At 39.6% G+C, this 19,027-nt stretch overlaps 1 protein-coding gene across 2 annotated transcripts in view; it reads left to right on the top strand.

The window, feature by feature from the left end:
• Positions 1-19,027, top strand: part of PIGN (phosphatidylinositol glycan anchor biosynthesis class N) — a 282,876-nt gene that overhangs the window by 246,378 nt on the left and 17,471 nt on the right. For both annotated transcript variants that reach the window (XM_056520984.1, XM_056520985.1), the window contains one exon: positions 12,098-12,140. In XM_056520984.1, coding sequence (XP_056376959.1) covers positions 12,098-12,140 — 43 coding nt within the window. The remainder of the gene's footprint in view (positions 1-12,097; positions 12,141-19,027) is intronic.

The raw sequence follows: 19,027 nt of genomic DNA, 5'->3' as shown, positions 1-19,027 counted from the left end.
GCTGTTGTTTTTGGAATGCAAAACTGATAGAATCTAATGATTTACTGCTTTATCCTTAGGCTGGGTTCACACATAGTATTTTAGGCAGTATTTGGCCCTTATTTTGCAGCTTGCTTTGGTCAGTATTTGTAGCCCAAACTAGGAGTGGATCCAAAATATAGAAAAAGGTGCAGATCTTTTGTAAAAAAAATAAATAAATTGTGTCCGTTCCATTTTTAGTTCTGTCTAAAAATTCTAACCAAAATTCTAACCAAGACTGATGAGTGGTGTAGCTGTGCCTGTGTTTTACAAGTTGTTGGAGTCTTTAAAGGGGTATTCCAGGCAAAACCTTTTTTATATATATCAACTGGCTCCAGAAAGTTAAACAGATTTGTAAATTACTTCTATTAAAAAATCTTAATCCTTCCAATAGTTATTAGCTTCTGAAGTTTTCTGTCTAACTGCTCAATGATGATGTCAGGTCCCGGGAGCTGTGCATGATGGGAGAATATCCCCATAGGAACTGCACAGCTCCCGGGACGTGACATCATCATTGAGCACCTTATGCAGAAATACGTCACTCTCAAAAATGTCGTGGGTGCTGGAGTTAGGAATCCCAATCCTTACGTGTATATAAATGATAAAACTTCACACACCACTTTTCACGGTAAAGCAGATTTAGATTTTATTAGCAATCCAACAGTTAAACAGTATGACGTTTCGGTCCTACCTGGACCTTCATCAGATCCGGATTGCTGTGGACGTCAGAGTAAAGAGTCGGCGTATAGCCGTGTGTGGAGGTAGTCTGAAGTGCGACCTATGGTCGCTGGAGGCATCAGGGACCATAGGTCGCACTTCAGACTACCTCCACACACGGCTATACGCCGGCTCTTTACTCTGACCTCCACAGCAATCCGGATCTGATGAAGGTCCAGGTAGGACCGAAACGTCATACTGTTTAACTGTTGGATTGCTAATAAAATCTAAATCTACTTTACCGTGAAAAGTGGTGTGCGAAGTTTTATCATTTATATCATCATTGAGCAGTTAGACAGAAAACAACAACTCAACTTCAGAAGCTAATAACTATTGGAAGGATTAAGATTTTTTAATAGAAGTAATTTACAAATCTGTTTAACTTTCCAGAGCCAGTTGATATATATTAAAAAGTTTTGGCCTGGAATACCCCTTTAAGGTCATGCCCCTTAAAAGACCTTTAAAGATCCTAGCAAAGTCCCTGATAGATAGTACAATGGAAAATTAGAAAAATCATCTCCAAATAAAAACTTGCAGTAATAATTCTGCCTCATCATGCGCACATATTACCATACTGTTAATAAAAAAGAAAAGACTAAACACAGTCCAATATTCCCCCATTCAGTGATAAATATCAGCTCTACGCTATTTCTCCATCTGTATAAGTAATTACAGTGCAGTTATCTCCACTAAGTCATGAATTTTTTTCTGTGTATTAATTTGGCTCAGAACATCAAGATGTTTTCTTTCACCAACATCTCACTTCTGCAGAACCTGTCAGAAAAACATCTCAGGCAATGCAGTGCAAAAAAATATTATTTGTGTGAGGAAATTTAAACAAAAAACGCAATTTTGCACATTTTGTAAGGTTTTCTTTCACGCTGTGAACTTTACAGTAAAAATGACAGGTTTTCTTTATTCTGTGGGTCAACAAGATTAAAATAATATCCATGATTAAATTCTTTTCTATTATTGGACTGCTTTGAAAAAATCTCAAACTTTTTTTTTTTTTTTACAAAATAAGTATGTTTAAAATTGCCCTATTTTGACCACATATAACTTTTCCATTTTTCTGTATGCAGGGATGTTTAACCCCTTAAGGACATGTGCCGTAAATGTACAGCGCTGCTAAGAAGTACTTTCCTGGATCACAGTGTCTCCGGACATGGTGATCGGAACGGGATGACTACTGATATCTATCAGCAGCCATCCCGGCATATCACTCAGGGGGGTCCAGAGACCCCCCCCCCCCCCCCCATGTCGGCGATCCCGGCAAATGGCTGGTCAATTCAGACCTGCAATTTTCCGCTATGCTGGGTCAATCGGGTCTCTGGTGACCCAGAAAAAAAGGTTGAATGGGGCTGTCCAAGACAGCCCCATTGACCCATACCCAGCAGGAGTGAGGTGGCACGGGTGCCACCTCACGATCACGTGACTGATCGGTCGGAAAGACCAACCAATCACGGACCTGTTGAGTGGTGATCGGGACGGCGAGCAGAGCGGAGATAGGCGCCGGCGGGGGCCTCCTACCTTGCTTTGGTCTGACGAGATTCCCCTCAGGATCGATGGCGGCGACAGGAGCAGCAGGATCGGTCTCGGCGGCAGGATACAGCGGCGGCAGGATACAGCAGGAGGTGAGGCCTGTTCACCTCCTACTGTTGCCTAGCAACAACTCGCAGCATGCAAAGCCAAAGGGCATGCTGGGAGTTGTAGTTTTGCAACAGCCGGAGTTCCAACTACAACTCCCAGCATGCCCTTTGGTAGTCTCCATGCTGGGTGTTGTAGTTTTGCAATAGCTGGAGGCACATTTTTTCTATGAAAAAGTGTGCATTCACTGTTGCATAACTACAACTCCCAGCATGCACAGACTACCAAAGGGCATGCTGGGAGTTGAAGCAATGTGCCTCCAGCTGTTGCAAAACTACAACTCTCAGCATGCCCTTCGACTGTCAATGCATGCTGATTGTTGCAGTTTTGCAACAGCTGGAAACACATTGGTTGTGAAACCGAGTTTGTTACCTATCTCAGTGTTCCGCAACCAGTGTGCCTCCAGCTGTTGCAAAAATACAACTCCCAGCATGCACTGAGAGACTGTAAATGCTGGGAGTTGTAGTTTCGCAACAGCTGGGGGCACACTGGTTGCGAAACACTGAGTAAAATAACAAACGCTCAGTGTTTCGCAACCAATGTGCCTCCAGCTGTTGCATAATTAGAACTCCCAGCATGTATGGTCTGTCAGTGCATGCCGGGAGATGTAGTGCTGGAGGTTTGCGCCCCCCCATGTGAATGTAATTCACACAGGCGGGTTTACAGCAAGTTTTCTGCTGCAAGTTTGAGATACGGCAAATTTTCCGCCACAGCTCAAACTCCCAGCTCAAACTCACTGTAAACCCAACCGTGTGAATGTATCCTAAAAACACTACACTACACTACACTACATCTACACTAAATAAAAAGTAAAACACTACATATACACATACCCCTACACAGTCCCCCCCCCCAATAAAAATAAAAATAAAAACGTCTTGTACGGCACTTTTTCCAAAACAGAGCCTCCAGCTGTTGAAAAACAACAACTCCCAGTATAGCCGGACAGCCACTGACAGCTGGAGACACCCTGTTTGGGAAACACTGCCATGGGGTATTTTTGTGGCAGATTCAAATCCCCAATTTAGGCCTCAAATGTGCATGGCGCTCTCTCACTTCGGAGCCCTATCGTATTTCAAGGAAACCGTTTAGGGCTAGATATGGGGTATCTCCGTACTCGGGAGAAATTGCGTTACAAATTTTGGGGGGCTTTTTTCTCCTTTTACCCCTTATGAAAAGGTAAAGTTGGGGTCTACACCAGCATGTTAGTGTAAAAAAAAATTCATTCTTACACTAACATGCTGGTGTTGCCCCATACTTTTAATTTTCACAAGCGGTAAAAGGAAAAAAAGACCCCCAAAATATGTAACACAATTTCTCCTGAGTATGGAAATACCCCATATGTGGGCGTAAAATGTTCTGCGGACGCACAACAAGGCTCAGGAGTGAGAGCGCACTATGTACATTTGAGGTCTAAATTGGCGATTTGCACAGGGGTGGCTGATTTTACAGCGGTTTTGACATAAACACAAAACAATAAATACCCACATGTGACCCCATTTTGGAAACTACACCCCTCACAGAATGTAACAAGGGGTACAGTGAGCATTTACACCCCACAGGTGTCTGACAGATGTTTGGAACAGTGGTCCTTGAAAATGAAAAATGTAATTTTTCATTTGCACAGCCCACTGTTCCAAAGATCTGTCAAACGCCAGTGGGGTGTAAATGTTCACTGCACCCCTTATTAAATTCTGTGAAGGGTGTAGTTTCCAAAATGGGGTCACATGTGGGGGGGTCCACTGTTCTGGCACCACGGGGGGGATTTGTAAATGCACATGGCCCCTGACTTCTATTCCAACCAAATTCTCTCATCAAACGCTCAATGACGCTCCCTCTCTTCTGAGCATTGTAGTTCGCCCGCAGAGCACTTTACATCCACATATGGGGTATGTTCTTACTCAGAAGAAATGGGGTTACACATTTTGCGAGGCTTTTTCTCCAATTACCCCTTGTAAAAATGAAAAATTTGGGGTAACATCAATATTTTAGTGAAAAAAATTTAATTTTTACTTTTCCTGTCCAACTTTAGGGGAAATTTGTCAAACACCTGTGGGGTGTTAAGGCTCATTGTACCCCTTGTTACGTTCCTTGAGGGGTGTAGTTTCCAAAATAGTATGCCATGTGTTTTTCCGCTGTTCTGGCACCATGCCCCCCCAAAACCATTTCAGCAAAATATGCTTTCCAAAAGCCAAATGTGACTTCTTCTCTTCTGAGCATTGTAGTGCACCAGCAGTGCACTTGACGTCCACACATGGATGGGGTTACAAATTATGGGTGGCATTTTCTCCTATAACCCCTTGCAAAAATGTTAAATTTGGGGGAAAACCAGCATTTTACACATCCGACTTTAATGAAAAGTCGTCAAACACCTGTGGGTGTTAAGGCTCACTGGACCCCATGTTACGTTCCTTGAGGGGAGTAGTTTCCAAAATAGTATGCCATGTTTTTTGTTGTTGTTTTTTTTTTGCTTTTCTGGCACTATAGGGGCTTCCTAAATGTGACATGCCCCCCAAAAATCATTTCAGAAAAACGTACTCTCCAAAATCCCATTGTCGCTCCTTCCCTTCTGAGCCTTGTAATGCACCCACAGAGCACTTGACATCCACCTATGAGGTATTTCCTTACTCGAGAGAAATTGGCTTTTTCTCCTTTTACCCCTTGTAAAATTTCAAAAACTGAGCCTACAAGAACATGAGAGTGTAAAAATTGAAGATTTTGAATTTTCTCCTTCAAGTTGCTGCTATTCCTATGAAACATCTAAAGGGTTAACACACTTTCTGAATGTCATTTTGAATACTTTGGGGGGTGCAGTTTTTATAATGGGGTCATTTATGCGGTATTTCTAATATGAAGACCACTCAAATCCACTTCAAAACTGAACTGAACTGGTCCCTGAAAAATTCAGATTTTAAAAATTTTGGGAAAAATTGGAAAATTGCTGCTATATTTTGAAGCCTTCTGATGTCTTCCAAAAGTAAAAACATGTCAACTTTATGATGCAAATATAAAGTAGACATATTGTATGTGTGAATCAATAAATAATTTATTTGGAATATACATTTTCCTTACAACCAGAGAGTTTCAAAGTTAGAAAAATCCAAAATTTTCTAAATGTTCATGAAATTTTGGGATTTTTCACCAAGAAAGGATGCAAATAACGATGAAAATTTACCACTGTGTTAAAGTAGAATATGTCACGAAAAAACGATCTTGGAATCAGAATAATCGGTAAAAGCATCCCAGAGTTCTTAATGCATAAAGTGATAGTGGTCAGAGTTGCAAAAAAGGGCTGCATCCTTAAGGTGAAAAAGGGCTCAGTCCTTAAGGGGTTAAGGGCTAATTTTTTGTGCCATGACAGTAGTTTTTTTTGTACCACTTTTGTGTATATATGACTTTTTAGTCACTTTTTATAAATTTTTTGGGGAATGTAATGTGACCAAAAAGCAGCAATTTTGGATTTTTTTTTACATTTACGCCACTCACCGTACGGAATCATTAATCTGTTAAGGACCAAGGGCGTAAACTTACGCCCTTAGTCCCACTCCCGTGATATAACGCGGGGTTACACGGTAACCCTGCATCATATCGCGGCGGGCCCGGCGTCATAGTGAAGCCGGGACCCGCCTCTAATAGCGCGCGGCACTGATCGCGGCTAAAAACTAAAGTAAAAGTGCCGGCTAGCTCAGGGAGCTGTTCAGGATCGCCGCGGCATCAGCTGTAGCACAGGAGGAGGTCTTCTTACCTTCTTCTGCGCTGTCTGATCGCCGAATGAATGCTTCAAGCCTGAGATCCAGGCTTGAGCATTCAATCGCCGAAAACACTGATTGATGCATTCCTATGGAGATGGATCAATCAGTGTAAAAGATCAGTTAATACAATGTTATAGCCCCCTATAGGAGCTATAATATTGCATTAGAAAAGTGTAAAAAAAAATCATTAACCCTTCCCTAATAAAAGTTTGAATCACCCGCCATTTCCAAGAATAAAAAAAAAAACTGTGTAAAATAAAAATAAACATATGTGGTATCGCCGCATGTGGAAATGTCCGAATTATAAAAATATACCGCTTTTTAAACCGCACTTTCAATGGCGTACGCGCAAAAAAATTCCAAAGTCCAAAATAGCGTATTTTTGGTCACTTTTTATATCATGAAAACATGAATAAAAAGCAATCAAAAAGTCCGATCAATGCAAAAATAGTACCAACAAAAACTTCAGATCACGATGCAAAAATGAGCCCTCATAGCCCCCTGAACACGGAAAAATTAAAAAGTTATAGGGCTCAGAATATGACAATTTTAAACGTATACATTTTCCTGCATGTATTTATGATTTTTTTTTCAGTAGTAATACAAAATCAAACCTATACAAGTAGGGTATCATTTTAACCGTATGGACCTAGAGAATAAAGAAAAGGTGTCATTTGTAACGGAAAATTTACTACGTAGAAACGGAAGCCCCTAAAAGTTACAAAATGGCATTTTTTTTTTCAATTTTGTAGCACAATGATTTTTTTTCCGTTTCACCGTAGATTTTTGGGTACAATGACTAATGTCATTACAAAGTAGAATTGGTGGTGCAAAAAATACACCATATTACACATTTTTAGGTGCAAAATTTAAAGCGTTATGGTTTTTTAAAGGTAAGGAGGAAAAAACTAAAGTGCAAAAACGAAAAATGCCTGGTCCTTAAGGGGTTAATAATATATTTTGATAGTTTGAACATTTAGGCAGCAATACCAAATATGTTAAATTATTTTTTTTTATGCTTTTTGGGGGGTAAAATTGGGAAAAGGGGCGATTTAGTTTTTTATTGGGGGAGGGGATTTTTCATTTATTTTATTTTTTAACTTTTTTTAACTTTTTATTACTTTTTTTTTGTACACTTTTTATGTCCCCATTTGATTGCTAATACTATTCAGTGCTGTGCATAAGGCATAGCACTGATCAGTATTATCGGTGATCTTCTGCTCTGGTCGGCTCGATGTCAGACCAGAGCAGAAGACCCCAGGAGAGCGGCGGAGGCAAGTGAGGGGACCTCTGGCCGCCATTTTGGATGATTGATCCGATCATCCAATATAACGCCTGCATTGCCGTAGATACCGTGATCGGTATTGATCTCGCCATCTAAGGAGTTAATGGCGGACATCAGCCCAATTGCTGATGTCCACCATTACCAGCAGGGCGCTGGCTGCTGATAGGAGCCGGGACCTGCTGTGCATGATGCGAGCCCCGGTCCGGTGCTCATAGCATGTACAGGATGTAAATGTACATCCTGGTGCGCGAAGTACCACCGCATCAGGACGTACATTTACGTCCATTGTCCTTAAGGGGTTAAAGTGTACCTGTCATTTGAAAAAAAACTTTGACATGTCCTAAAGTTTTGATCGGTTAGGGTCTGAATTTTCAGCTCCTTACCATTTGTTAGAATGATTGGGAAGGAAAGGGCAGCTGACCGAGACCACCCCATAGACTAGTATGTTTGTCTCGCTCAGCAAGTTCTTTTCTAGTACTAAAACTGATCAAAACTTTTGACATAACAAGTTTTTTTAAAGTGGCAGTGCCCATTTAAGTAGCCGTTGCTATGACAAAGAAACAACGACAGTCAGGAATGCATGGGCATTGCCAAATGCCAGAAAGCATTACCAGGGAGAGGTGAGGTAAGTAACATCTCATATTCGGGTGATATTACCTATCATGCAGTTTAGTAGAAAAAAGAAAAAACTAAATTGAAACTGCAGTAATGCTGTATAAGATTATTTTCCTGTAAACTGGTTTCTTTTCACAATTTGTATGCTGAAATTGTTTTGCTTTTTATCCCGTAAAAAAATTAAATAACATTAGATTAAACATAGAAAGATAAAGGGCATTTAATTTTATGTATGTGGTTATGACTGCACAAAACAGCAGCTTAGAATGTATCTAAATGCATTCAGTTAGTGTAATGGCATTTATGCAGTTGTTCAAGCACAGCAGAAACAATACTTGAAAGGCATGATGAGAGAAAATAAAGTCAGGTACTGTGCCTGGAAGGTAAATGGCAGCTTATTTCAGAATGGAAACTATTGGCCAGTGCTCGTCTTCCTGTTCCAGGACATTTGCATAGCCAGATGATTGGAACATGCTTGTGCGAATTAGATGGAAGTTAGTTTGCCAGTAGGAAAAATATGTGCCCATTACTGTGAATAGTATTGGTATTGCTGTGCTTTATGCTTGTCACCAGCCTGAAGTACAATATGAGGGAGTAATAATACTGTGGGCCAGGCTGATTCATACCACACATGTCTGCAATGTTCCAGGGAGCATAACATGACGCTTTGTTATCTTGATCCTTGGAGTTTTGTTTATGATATACACTGATATGCAATAACGTTAAAACAGACTCCCTAAAAAAAAGAAATAGCGTAAGTCAAATATAAAATGTTGCAGTGTGAGGAGGGGGAGGACTAGCAGCACCCAATCCCTGGATATACTTTTTTTACAGCCTAACTGCAGCACCTTAAAGGTTGGAGCATTGGTAATATTATCGGTTTTATACGTAAAATAGTCCAGGCAGGATTGTACAGGCTAAATAAAAATGTATACTGGCCCTGGGAGTGGTGGAAAAACATTCTATATTGTATACACGCCTCCTACGGTCCCCCACAACTGCCATGCCTATGTTCCTTGTCTACCATTTCTTCCAAGTTCTGTGCTGTACTGACCCCACAGGACCTGTCCGCTCAGCCTATAAATGACTGTGGGACAGGACTTTGCCGCAACTGATTGGCTGAGCTGACAGGTCCTGTGTGGTTGATACAGCACAGAACCAAGAAGAATCAGAGACTAGCAGAGAGAAGTACACAGTGTTGATGTGCCTGTTGCGAGGGACTGGGGGAGATGAGTATAGCATATATTTGCAAAAAAATGGTTTACCCCGGATATCCCCTTAAAACAACTGGTGCCAGAAAGTTATTCAGATTTGTAAATTACTTCTATTTAAAAATCTTAACCCCTTCCCACAAATAGACGTATATGTACGTCCGTAGCGGGCTCCTGCTTTATGATGCGCTCTCAGCAGGTGAGCGCGCATCATACCCGGTAGGTCCCAGTTGCTATCAGCAACCAGGACCCACGGCTAATGCCGGACATCGCCAATCGGGCTGATGTCCGGCATTAACCCTTTAGATGCTGCGATCAAAGTTGATTTCGGCGTCTAATAGCGGTTTATTCCGTTCCCTGCTAGCTCAGTGGGCTGATCGGGACTGCTGTGGCAAAACTGCGAGATCCCGATAAGCTGAGAGGTTGGGGGGGGAGCACTTACCTTTCTCTCTGCAGTCCGATCGGTGCTCCACCCTTGAGTTTAGCTATGCCAGGCTGAAGTAATAGAACACTTATCAATGCTCTCCTATGGGGACTAACAAAAAGTGTAAAAAAATAAAAAAAAGTTAATAAATATGCATTAACCCATTCCCTAATAAAGGTTTAAATCACCCCATTTTCAAATAAAAAAAAAATAATAATAAATGTAAAAAAATAAAAATAAAACCTAAACATGTGTGGTATTGCAGCATGCGTAAATGTCCGACTTTGGAAAAAATTCCAAAGTCCAGAAATGCATATTTTTGGTCACTTCATATACAAGAATAAAATGATTAAAACGCGATCAAAAGGTGCCATTAAAATGACCCGATAAAAACTTCAGATCATGTCGCAAAAAAAATTAGCCCTCATACATCCCTATATACGGAAATATAAAAAAGTTATAGGGGTCAGAAGATGACAATTTTAAACATTCTAATTTTGGTGCACGTAGTTCTAATTTTTTTAAAGTAGCAAAATAAAATAAAACCTATTAAAATTAGGTATCCTTATAATTGTATGGACTTACAGACTAAATATAAGGTGTCCTTTGTACTGAAAAGTGTACTGCGTAGAATCGGAAGCCCCAAAATTTACAAAATGGTGTGTGTTTTTTTTCAATTTTGCCCCACAAATATTTATTTTCTGGTTTCGCTGTAGATCTTGTTGTGAAATGATTGATGTCATTAGAAAGTAAAATTGGTGGTGCAAAAAACAAGCCCTCATATGTGTCTGTAGGTGGAAAATTTAAAGTGTTATGATTTTTAGAAGGTGAGGAGGAAATAACAAAAAGGCAAAAATGAAAAATGGGCCGAGAGGGAAGGGGTTAATCCTTCCAGTACTTTCGGCTGTTGTATGCTACAGAGGAAGTTTCTCTCTTTTCTTTTTGAATTTCTTTTTTTGTCTGAACTCAGTGCTCTCTGCTGACATCTCTCTCCATGTCAGAAGCTGTCCAGAGCAGGAGCAAATCCCCTTCGCAAACCTATCCTGCTCCGGACAGTTCCTGACATGGACAGAGATGTCAGCAGAGAGCACTGTGGTCAGACGGAAAATAAAAACTTAACTTCCTCTGGAGCATATAGCAGCTGATAAGTACTGGAAGGATTAAGATTTTTTAATAGAAGTAATTTACAAATCTGTTTAACTTTCTAGCACTAGTTGATTTAAAAAATATTTTCCACTAGAGTGCCCCTTTAACTGAGGTGTATGCATTAATCATGGAATTACTTTATTTTATAAACTAAAAGAAATGGGAGAGCAATATAGAGTTTAAGATTACTAAACAGTATGAATTTTTTCCTTGTTCTGTACCTCAGCCATATCCCCAGCTCTCATTCTTAGTATGCAGAGTGTTCAGACCGCCAGTCTTTCTTCATAAACAGTGTCTATTCAGACATACACTAATCTAGGTGTTGGAATTATACAGCTATTATCCCACATATGTATGCCTTGGTAATCAGTAAACACTTCATGGGCCAGGGGCAGAGTATACGTGGTTTAAGGGGTATTCCAGGAGAAATTTTTTTTTTATATATATCAACTGGCTCCAGAAAGTTAAACAGATTTGTAAATTACTTCTATTAATCCTTTCAATAATTATCAGCTGCTGAAGTTGAGTTGTTGTTTTCTGTCTGGCAACAGTGCTCTCTGCTGACATCTCTGCTTGTCTCGGGTACTGCACAGAGAAGAAGAGGTTTGCTATGGGGATTTGCTTCTAAACTGGGTGGTTCCCGAGACACGTGGCATCAGAGAGCACTTAGACAGAAAAGAACAACTCAACTTTATCAGCTCATAAGTACTGAAAGTATTAAGAGTTTTTAATAGTAGTAATTTACAAATCTGTTTAACTTTCTGGAGCCAGTTGATATATTAAAAAAAGTTTTTTTTCCTGGATAACCCCTTTAAACACCTTTTGCCCAAGAAATTATAACATTTAGTGTTTAATAATTGCTTAATTTTTTATTGTATAAGTAAACAACGAAGGAATAAAAAAAAAAAGCTGCACGAAAATATGGTGCAATTTGTGACAAAGAAAATGCAATGACTTAAGTAAAGATGGAATTGGGCTTTATTGTGCCAAAATTACACCACAAATACACCAAAAATACTAAGCCAACTCATGGTAGGTGCACACTTAAACTACCTGGTCAGAAAGATGCATCTGTTTTTAATACAGCCTGAGGCACTGTTATAGATCTGGTGCATTCTTAGACTAACTTGTTTAAGCTTACACTGTCTAACTTTTTATTTATTCCCCGTAAGGTCCTTATCCTCCTTATACATACATGAGTATCAGTGATGTGCACTGTGTTGACGGGATTAAACGCACCATTTTTATATGCAGAAGTAATATTTCACTTTGTCTCTTTCAGCTTGTTTCTCGTCGTTCTCGTGATATCGGACATTATGTCTCTGGTAAGTCACAGTTTGATATTCTGTCCCAGTAAAGCCAGAAGGCAATAATTCATTCTACAATATTCAAAACATTAGTGCATGGAGGCATTCGTGTTTGTTTTGCAGAATTGGACAGGCATAAGCAGAAACTGTTTCAATAAATTCATCTACATTTCGTAATCAGTCTCGGTCCATAAATACTGTGTTGCAAGACGAAGGGCCCAGAAGGGCACTTAAATTGTATTTTGTATTCATTATATTGAAGGAAATATTTTAGAAGATAATTTAGAATGATTCTGAATCTGCATGTATCTTCTGAAGGGAAGTATGCAGTTTTATAAGTCAAATCAATATTTTTACTTTTTTTTTTAACCAGAAGAAGGCTAAGGTTTTAGTAAAGCATCTGTATGAATACTATTATATACATTGTTTTATTAGTAAATTATTTTTATTTTCTGTATTTTTTAAATTCTGTTTTTGTTTTTTTTAGAATTAGAATCAGTGGGACCTGTTAGGTGCTGGGCTATCAAAGGATATATCGTTTTGTTTTTCATTTACAGAGTTTATCACTTAGCATTCAAGCAAGATTTATGAATTGCGACTTTTTTTTAAAAAAAGGGAAATTTTTGTGCACTTTGACTCCAGCGATGAACATACTTAGAAGCAATCTCATTAAATCCAATCACTGTTCACTCTGGACAGACAATCGGTTCAGATATAAACTACTTTGATAAATATGTTGAATGTACACATGCTGTCATTTCTTATAAAAAGAAAGAAATACACATGGAATGATAAATGTCCCCCCTAAATTCTGGATTCTGTCAAATTCCCCAACCAGCCCCCCAAACCACCTGCACCCCTTGTACTCCTGGAAGGGGAAGAAAAAAAAAACATTCTATGGAGTTGTTATTCCTGTTAACGTATATTAACCCCAGGACCTATTATATTCCGCCAACCTTCCTTTTACACCTTGAGAACTCAGAAACACATAGGTCCTGATTTTTAAAGAGTGGAGTGTAGTTTTCTTTGTGTTTTTTTTTCCCAAGGTATTTACTAAGGTTTACCTACATTTTGCACTTTTCCCTACGTTTCGATTTTTTACACATGCTCTGAGCTGTGGTGTTTTTTCACAGCTCAAATCCACCTCATTTTCTGTGGAAACCTTAGTAAATATGTTGGGATTTTTTGAAAATGTCAGGGACATGCCCTCTTTTCGGCGACCACACCCCCTTTTGAGGTTTTCTCAATTAAATGGAGAGTTTCTCAGGTTATTGATTTTTCTAGCACAAATACTGGTGCAACTTTTTGTGCAGACACAAATTCTGGCGCAACAGGTTTACTATAGTATGTATAGCAAAAAAGATCATAGATAACGGAGCAATCACGCGGTGACTTCTGTGCAAGGCAGGAAGGGGAATCTCAATCCCAGTCTTCCATAGCGGGGAGGCGGAGGATGGTACGAGGGGAGCCTCAGACGCTGGCCACGGACCGTATCACGCCCTCTGGCGCTTTGTCAGGCTGTGTATACACGGCCTAATGAATCGCCAGAGGGCGTGATACGGTCCGTGGCCGGCGTCTGAGGCTCCCCTCGTACCATCCTCTGCCTCCTCGCTATGGAAGACCGGGATTGAGATTCAGCTTCCTGCCTTGCACAGAAGTCACTGTGTGAGCGCTCCGTTATCTATGATCTTTTTTGCTATACATATTTAACTATTGCTTGTAAAATGTAAGCACCTCAAGACATTAGAGTTCCCTCCAATCCATAGTGAAGTTTATAGGCTTGGAGACATCACCTTTGGTTAATTGTAACTCCCATGTTCATATTAGACAATTGCCTCCGTACTAGTGCCATTCCCGAACTTTGTTTTTTCTTTGCTGCTGAACCGGTTTACTATAATAAATCAGGGCCATCCTGTCATATTTTACCCTCAAGATTTTTCCAAGACCGAAAATCAGGTATTTTATCAGCTAGCCAGACTCTTAAGATAACAGTTTTAGCACACACAAACAACTAAGGGATAAGCTCTCCATAAATTTCTCTTCCACTCCAGTCTCCTAAGATAATTTGGATGAAAGATAATGAAGCAGGAGCAGTTAATATACCTTTCGTTTGTAATTCTTGGAAAATTCGTGTCCAAAACATCTGAATAATAGGACAGTTCCATATAATGGGGAACATATCCACATCATCTGTCCCACATCTAGGACATTTTGAGTCCAAACTATAATTATACCTGTAAAGGGAGTAGTATAATAAAAATTGAATTCCATTGTGCCATATTTATTTGGTTATCTTCTTCATCTCATTTAGATTTAATTAATGACAATAGTGTTCTCCCTACCTCCCTACTTAATATTTGATATATCCTAACTGTGCTTTTTCTTCCCTCTATCCCCAGTGAAGATGTGATCTATAATACTATTATCCTTCATTGTTAAATATACAGTATTATAGTGGTTGTGTATCTATCAGCTTCTTTAAGTTAAAGCGCAACTGTCATGAAGTTTGGGGCATATAAACTAACCATAGTCTGTGTATTGTGTGTAGACTATTAATCCAGAATTACTTTTACCTTCTTTATTCCAGTTGTAATTACCACAAAAACACTTTTCTTTGCAGTCACTGACAGTCGGATAGGCGTGGCCAGGAGTTCGCTATGTCCTCCTGCTGCCACGCCTATCCCCTATACCTCAGTGCTGGGACTGCTGTGTGATTGACACAGGTCCTAGCGCATGCATCCCCTTTGATTTTTATGGAATTTACACTGGAAGCACTGGCTCCACGGCCAGCACTCGGTCCTGGTGTCTGACATCGCTGCCGGTACAATGTTAGAGGCAGGGAGCGAGTGAGCTCTCTAGCATTGCACAGGCACACGGAGATGTGAAACAGCGGGAGCGGGCACTTGGTGGGGAAGCGATAAGTGTACGTTCTCCTCTTCTTTGTGTGTGCCTGCATTCACTAGAGGCAGAGAGCTCACTCGCTCCCTGCGTCTAGCATTGTACTGGTGGCTATGTCAAACACCAGGAGCGAGTGCTGGCCAGAGGAGCCAGCACTTGCTGTGTAAATTCCTGTTGGTCGGCGCACACATAAAAATCAAAGGGGATGCTTGTGCTGGGATCTGTGTCAATCACACAGCAGTCCCAGCGCTGAGGTATAGGGGATAGGGAATAGCGAACCCCTGGCCACACCTATCTGACTGTCAGTGACTGCAAACAAAAGTGTTTTTGTGGTAATTACAACTGGAATAAAGAAGGTAAAAATAATGCTGGATTAATAGTCTACACACAATACACAGACTATGGTTAGTTTATATGCCCCAAACTTCATGACAGTTGCGCTTTAAATGTACCAGAATTTATGTTATTCTTCCATTTTATATAATATAATATAGACTTTAAATCTTCAAATTTCTTTAGTTCAGTTTGCCCATTTTTCTACCTAAATGGGCATTCTCATTAAAAGTTATTTTTGCTATTGCACTCCTTATGGTAAAAAAAATAAAGTTTTCTATGTTTTATTTGTGCTTAAAAAGCTCAAAAGCACATTTTCCTCCATCTCATCCACAGACTTTGGACCGAAGCCCAAATACAGAAAGTGCAGCCTGGAATGCTGAGGGGGGGGGGGGGGGGTTCAACCAACAGCATATGGCAGTTAAGTGTGAGAGGAGCTATGATTGGATGAGGCTGGACACACCCCTCTCAACACTCCAGGCTGCACTTTCTGTGTTTGGACTTCGGTCCAAAGTCTGTGTATAAGATGGGGGAAAATGTGCTCTTGAGCTTTTTTAAACACAAATAAAACATAGAACTTCATTTTTTTAAACAAAGTATATTAGAAATATTTTTTTTTACCATAAGGAGTGCAATAGCAAAAATTCGTTTTAATGAGAGTTACCCTTTAAGTGCCACCTTGTAAAACCCAGAACTCACATTGATCAATTTTATTTAATTCTGCCGAATTTGAGTTGTCCCAGAGTGGGGTGATTGGTATACATCCCATAATACCACCTATTTTTTTTAAAGTTAACCAAGTTTTTACTAACATTTCCCCCTAAGAAAGTTACCCTTCAGATGAAACTTTGGCCGCTTCTAGAGCCCTCAGAATATATACATGCTGACAATTAGAGTTCTTTAAACAATACCTAACTATAGGGGATTCTCCACCACCCTATAGCAGATCAAAGTATCCTGGACAAAAAAATATAACTTAAAATTTGGAAGGGCCAATCCACCATCCTCTTGGCTCAGAGACCAAAAATAATATTTAAGACGGGACCTTTTTCTTTCCCAGATAAATTTGTTAAGGATACATTCAACATTTTCAAACCATTTCGCTGATATCCACATTGGGGCTGCATTGAACAGATATAAAGTCTGAAGAAGGATTCTGACATAGATAACGGGAGTCTTAACCAAACTGCTATGTTTTTATTTTTATTTTATCTACTAATGGTTCAATGTATCTCTTAGGATCGTTATTTATTTTTATTTCTAAATATTGAAGGTGCTTTCTTGGCCTAATACCTCAAAAAATGTTTCATACTGATCAGGTACATATATATTTATGCGGAAACTGGATAATTCTCCAAATTTTTTAAAGATGTTGATTACTCTGGGGATCCCCTCCACCAGGTTCTTTATGAAAAGGAGAATATTGTCAGCATAAAGTGAAACCTTTTTACCACTCCTCCAAAACCAAAGCTTTCCAACCAACTTAAAGCTCTATTTAACATAGCTATTGGCTCTATGTACAACGCAAAAAGTAGGGGGGACAGGGGACAACCTTGCCGAGTCCCCCTACTAAGTTCGAAGGCTGGACCAGGGCATCCATCCAATAGTACTGTGGCCAGTGGTTTGTTGTACAAAATTTGAATTAATTCAATAAACCCACAGGGTTATTAAATTATTGAGTTAAGAAACTCCACTCCACCGGATCAAAAGCTTTCACACTATCAAGAGAAAGGATGGAGTGGGGTTCCTGTTCCTCTACCGGAATAGCAGAGAGAACTCTGCTGATATAATCAAAAATTGATCTCCCTGAAATAAAGTCACATTGATCTGTGTTAACACAACCCTCAATAGCCCTGGTAACTCTTAATAAAAATGTTGGCATATAACTTTACGTCAGAAAATTAGGCCTGTAGGATTCAACAAGGGTTGGATCCTTTTCCTTCTTCGGAATAGCCACGATTTTGGCCTCCGCTATAGTTTGATTAAAGACCCCCAACCTGGCAGCATTTATCAATAACTTTCCAGGTGTATTTAAAGGAACCTGTCATCACTGCATACATCCTGGAATGGAAAGGCCTAGATATTAGCCCCAGATAGTAGGATGTCCTTGCTCCGTACAATCCTCCCTCATGCTGAGAGAAGATATCCTGTTAGACGTAGGAGGAGTTTGGTGAAAGTCTGGTGTGAGAACATTATAGAAGGAGGTCAAGAGCAGCTATTCTGTATCTACTAAAACCACTCTTATTTGCATTAGACCATAGTCCAGAAAAAATTACAGATTGTCTAGGAACTCCAATCCACACTAAAGGACTCTACTTTATGGGGCAGAGAGAAGCAGTTGGGACTGTCCCAATGAGCATGAAAGCTATAACAAGTTCCTTTTAATGTTTTGGCCAATTGTACGGTGGTAACACAAGAAGTACAAAAATGCAAATAAATAGGGCATAAGATAACAGACTATGATAAAGCAAACATGTTATCACCTATGCTAAGCTTGGAATACAGGAATAAACATACAAAAAATAAAATAAAACAACACCCTAAATTTGTTTTCTAAGTCCCTAACATTATGTTTTTGGGATAAGGTGCCAAAATAAGTCGGAAAATATGCCCATGTCCTGTATAATGGTGAACAGGGCGGGCTTCTGGTTCAGGAATTCATCAGCGCTGACCGGGAGAAGGACATCAGACAGGTAAGATACCTTCACAGAGGGTTTTATTGTGGATAACACCACGCACATCACAAATAGAACACAGATAAAAACACAAAAATTACAGGAATAGAAAGTATACATAAAAATAGGCATATCTGAAAAAGCGTCATGTGTAAAAACTGTATATGTACTATAAATAAATAAAAACATATACATAGATTTATGCAACATAATATATATAAAGAAATAAGAAAAATTCTTCTTATTCGGGAATTAGTACTATATTTTAAGTTACTTCGGAGTATCTAGTCATTCCTTTGCTTCTAGATATAATATATATAGCATACCGTTATTTCATATATATGCTAGCTATACTATGAATAGAGAAATAGTGGCATTATCCACAATAAAACCCTCTGTGAAGATATCTTATCTGTCTGATGTCCTTCTCCCGGTCAGCGCCGATGAATTCCTGAACCAGAAGCCCGCCCTGTTCACCATTGTCCTACATCAGGAAGGCTGCAGATCCGGATTATTTTCTACGCGATCACCATTGTTGTGTATGGGCTACACAACTATGTCGGGTGAGCGGTGATTTTTTCCCCCCTACCCTCCCCCTACATTTTAGTGATTTACTCCACAAGGAGCGCCTCCGCCTTTTTTCTTTTTTTTTTTTCTTTCCTCTACATGTCCTGTATAGGCCAGTATTGATAGCATACCTGCTGATAAATAGATATATTTTTATTTAAGCATTTTAATGCCATTTAGTATTTGTTCTACTTTCTACTGTGAAGTAGAGACACATGATATTAAAATAAGCACCATCATAGTTGTTTGCGAGCCAAGGCTTATATCACATTTGATGATAGCACCACTTCTTGAAAACTTTCACTAAGTGCTCACCATTTTAGTGTGTTTGGAACATTAGCTGTATTAGGGGCAACTAGAAGCAAAGCTTTCTTCAAGCACCTTAAAGGGGTACTCCGGCCCTAATACATCTTATCCCCTATCCAAAGGATA

This window comes from Hyla sarda, chromosome 5 (assembly GCF_029499605.1).
Source record: "Hyla sarda isolate aHylSar1 chromosome 5, aHylSar1.hap1, whole genome shotgun sequence".
Classification (NCBI taxonomy): Eukaryota; Metazoa; Chordata; class Amphibia; order Anura; family Hylidae; genus Hyla; species Hyla sarda.
This window is presented reverse-complemented; position numbering and strand designations above follow the sequence as displayed.